We start from the raw sequence: 1,823 nt of genomic DNA on the forward strand, positions 1-1,823 counted from the left end.
CTGAACAATTCACATGTTGTTAAACAACAGTGCAATCCATTGAACACATTATACTTCTAGCCGTCACGGCCTTGTTTTAATTTCTATCAAAAATTAAATATGCCACTACCCTGACTAAGGTCTATAATTTCAGCAGCTCACTCAATAAATATCTGCAATGCAGACATGTCCAAATCCGAGACTGTTCTCAGTTCAGCTAGTGTAATGGTGACTTGCGAAATGTTGCAACCATTTGTTAAATTTGAATGTCAAGAACTGTTGACTTGAGAACTACTGTCACCAGATGACATGAGCTAGATCCAAAAATGTGCCACCAGCGTCACCAAATGGAAATGGAAAAATATGTTTCTGAACACTCCCTCTGCCTTCAGTTATTTGGATAAACAGATGACCCTGCCCCAAATTCAAACTATTGGTTAAAACAGTGTTGCTGTGTCAAGCTGGGGTGTGTTTCCCAAAAGCATCGTTAGCTAACTATGGTAGGTAGTTCCACTGAAATCTTTTGGTAATGACGGAACTTCGACCATAGTTGCTTTTAGGAAACGCACACCTGGTTGGGGTGCTCAAACAGTGAAATGTTGGCCTTGTCCCAAATGGCACACTTTATGTGCACTTGTACTCTTGCAGACTCACAGTGGCCGCCATTTACCCATGTTCACCAAAACTGTAGGGTGTCCCGTTTGACAGGGACAGGACCGTTGTGATAGCACCACAGAGCCACAGTGTTTACAATTTTCAAGGAAATGAATCTAAAATTGGCTTGCATTGCGTTATCTCCATATTAGAATGAGATAGGAAAAAGAATCAGACAAATTACAAACTTCAGCTTTAAATAAACATAATCCAGTTAAATAAGTCATCAGTTTTGTTTACTCATTAGGCAAATTAATGAAAAATGGCAAATAATGAAAACAATAAAACATGACTTGAAGAACTGAGAAAATACGAGACAGTAAGTTGGGATAAATATGTCTGACTGCTTGCTGCTGTTGTGAAATAGTTTTATGAAACATGAAATGGAGGTTAGCAATTGCAAGTGTATGTGTGAAATATTTACTCTGCCGAGCACATATTTGTTCTCTCTCAGTATGTTCTCTCAGCACAGACTCTTAATTGCTTTCCTGACATATGGTATATCACTGGAAATATTCTCATTGTATGAGCTCTGAAGAAAGAACAAGGTTTTTGTATGTTTGGTGATTAGAATTGAACATTGTTTTGTTGTCATGTGCTTTCTACCACAGAGGGTGGTACTGTGGCTGGTGTTCGTCTCCACCTTCTGCTTCTGTTTGACATGGCAATTCAATCAGTTTGTCCTGCTGGTGCAGGCCCTTATAATCTTTACTCTGGATTGCCTGGACTTCCTCACAGCGGAACAGGTAACACTCAAAGACATATTTGAGAGACTTTCCACATTTTGAAGTTCATGTGAGGTTGGATATTAATTTATTTCTGCCTGTAGGTGGTTTCTCTGTACCTGATGCAGGTGTTGAGTCTGTTATTGGTGTGGTTACTGCAGTTCTGCAATTCTATGATACTGGGCTCTCTGGTGCTCAGCTTCATTGTGTCTGCCCTCTTCATCAAACACTTCCAGGTCAGTGTGCATTAAGTTGGGAAAGTAAGAGCATAAAACCATGTTTTGTGATTCTAAGAACATACATGTTACATGAAATCCCAGATACCATATGTATTTATCTATTCAATATGTGTGTTTTCATCCAGGGTGTGTAATTTTTAGCATGTGCTCATCTGCAATATTGTAGTCTCTAAAGCAGCGATGGCGAACTCCGGTCCTGGAGAGCCTCAGCCCTGCAGAGTTCAGC

General features: G+C 39.9%; 1 protein-coding gene across 6 annotated transcripts in view; it reads left to right on the forward strand.

Moving 5' to 3' along the window:
* LOC107573653 (probable C-mannosyltransferase DPY19L3) overlaps positions 1–1,823 on the forward strand; it is an 18,612-nt gene that overhangs the window by 12,199 nt on the left and 4,590 nt on the right. For all 6 annotated transcript variants that reach the window (XM_016260097.1, XM_016260094.1, XM_016260095.1 and 3 more), the window contains 2 exons: positions 1,245–1,379; positions 1,463–1,594. In XM_016260097.1, the coding sequence (XP_016115583.1) occupies positions 1,245–1,379; positions 1,463–1,594 (267 nt within the window). The remainder of the gene's footprint in view (positions 1–1,244; positions 1,380–1,462; positions 1,595–1,823) is intronic.

This window comes from Sinocyclocheilus grahami, unplaced genomic scaffold (genome assembly GCF_001515645.1).
Source record: "Sinocyclocheilus grahami isolate Dianchi unplaced genomic scaffold, SAMN03320097.WGS_v1.1 scaffold1994.1, whole genome shotgun sequence".
Lineage (NCBI taxonomy): Eukaryota > Metazoa > Chordata > Actinopteri > Cypriniformes > Cyprinidae > Sinocyclocheilus > Sinocyclocheilus grahami.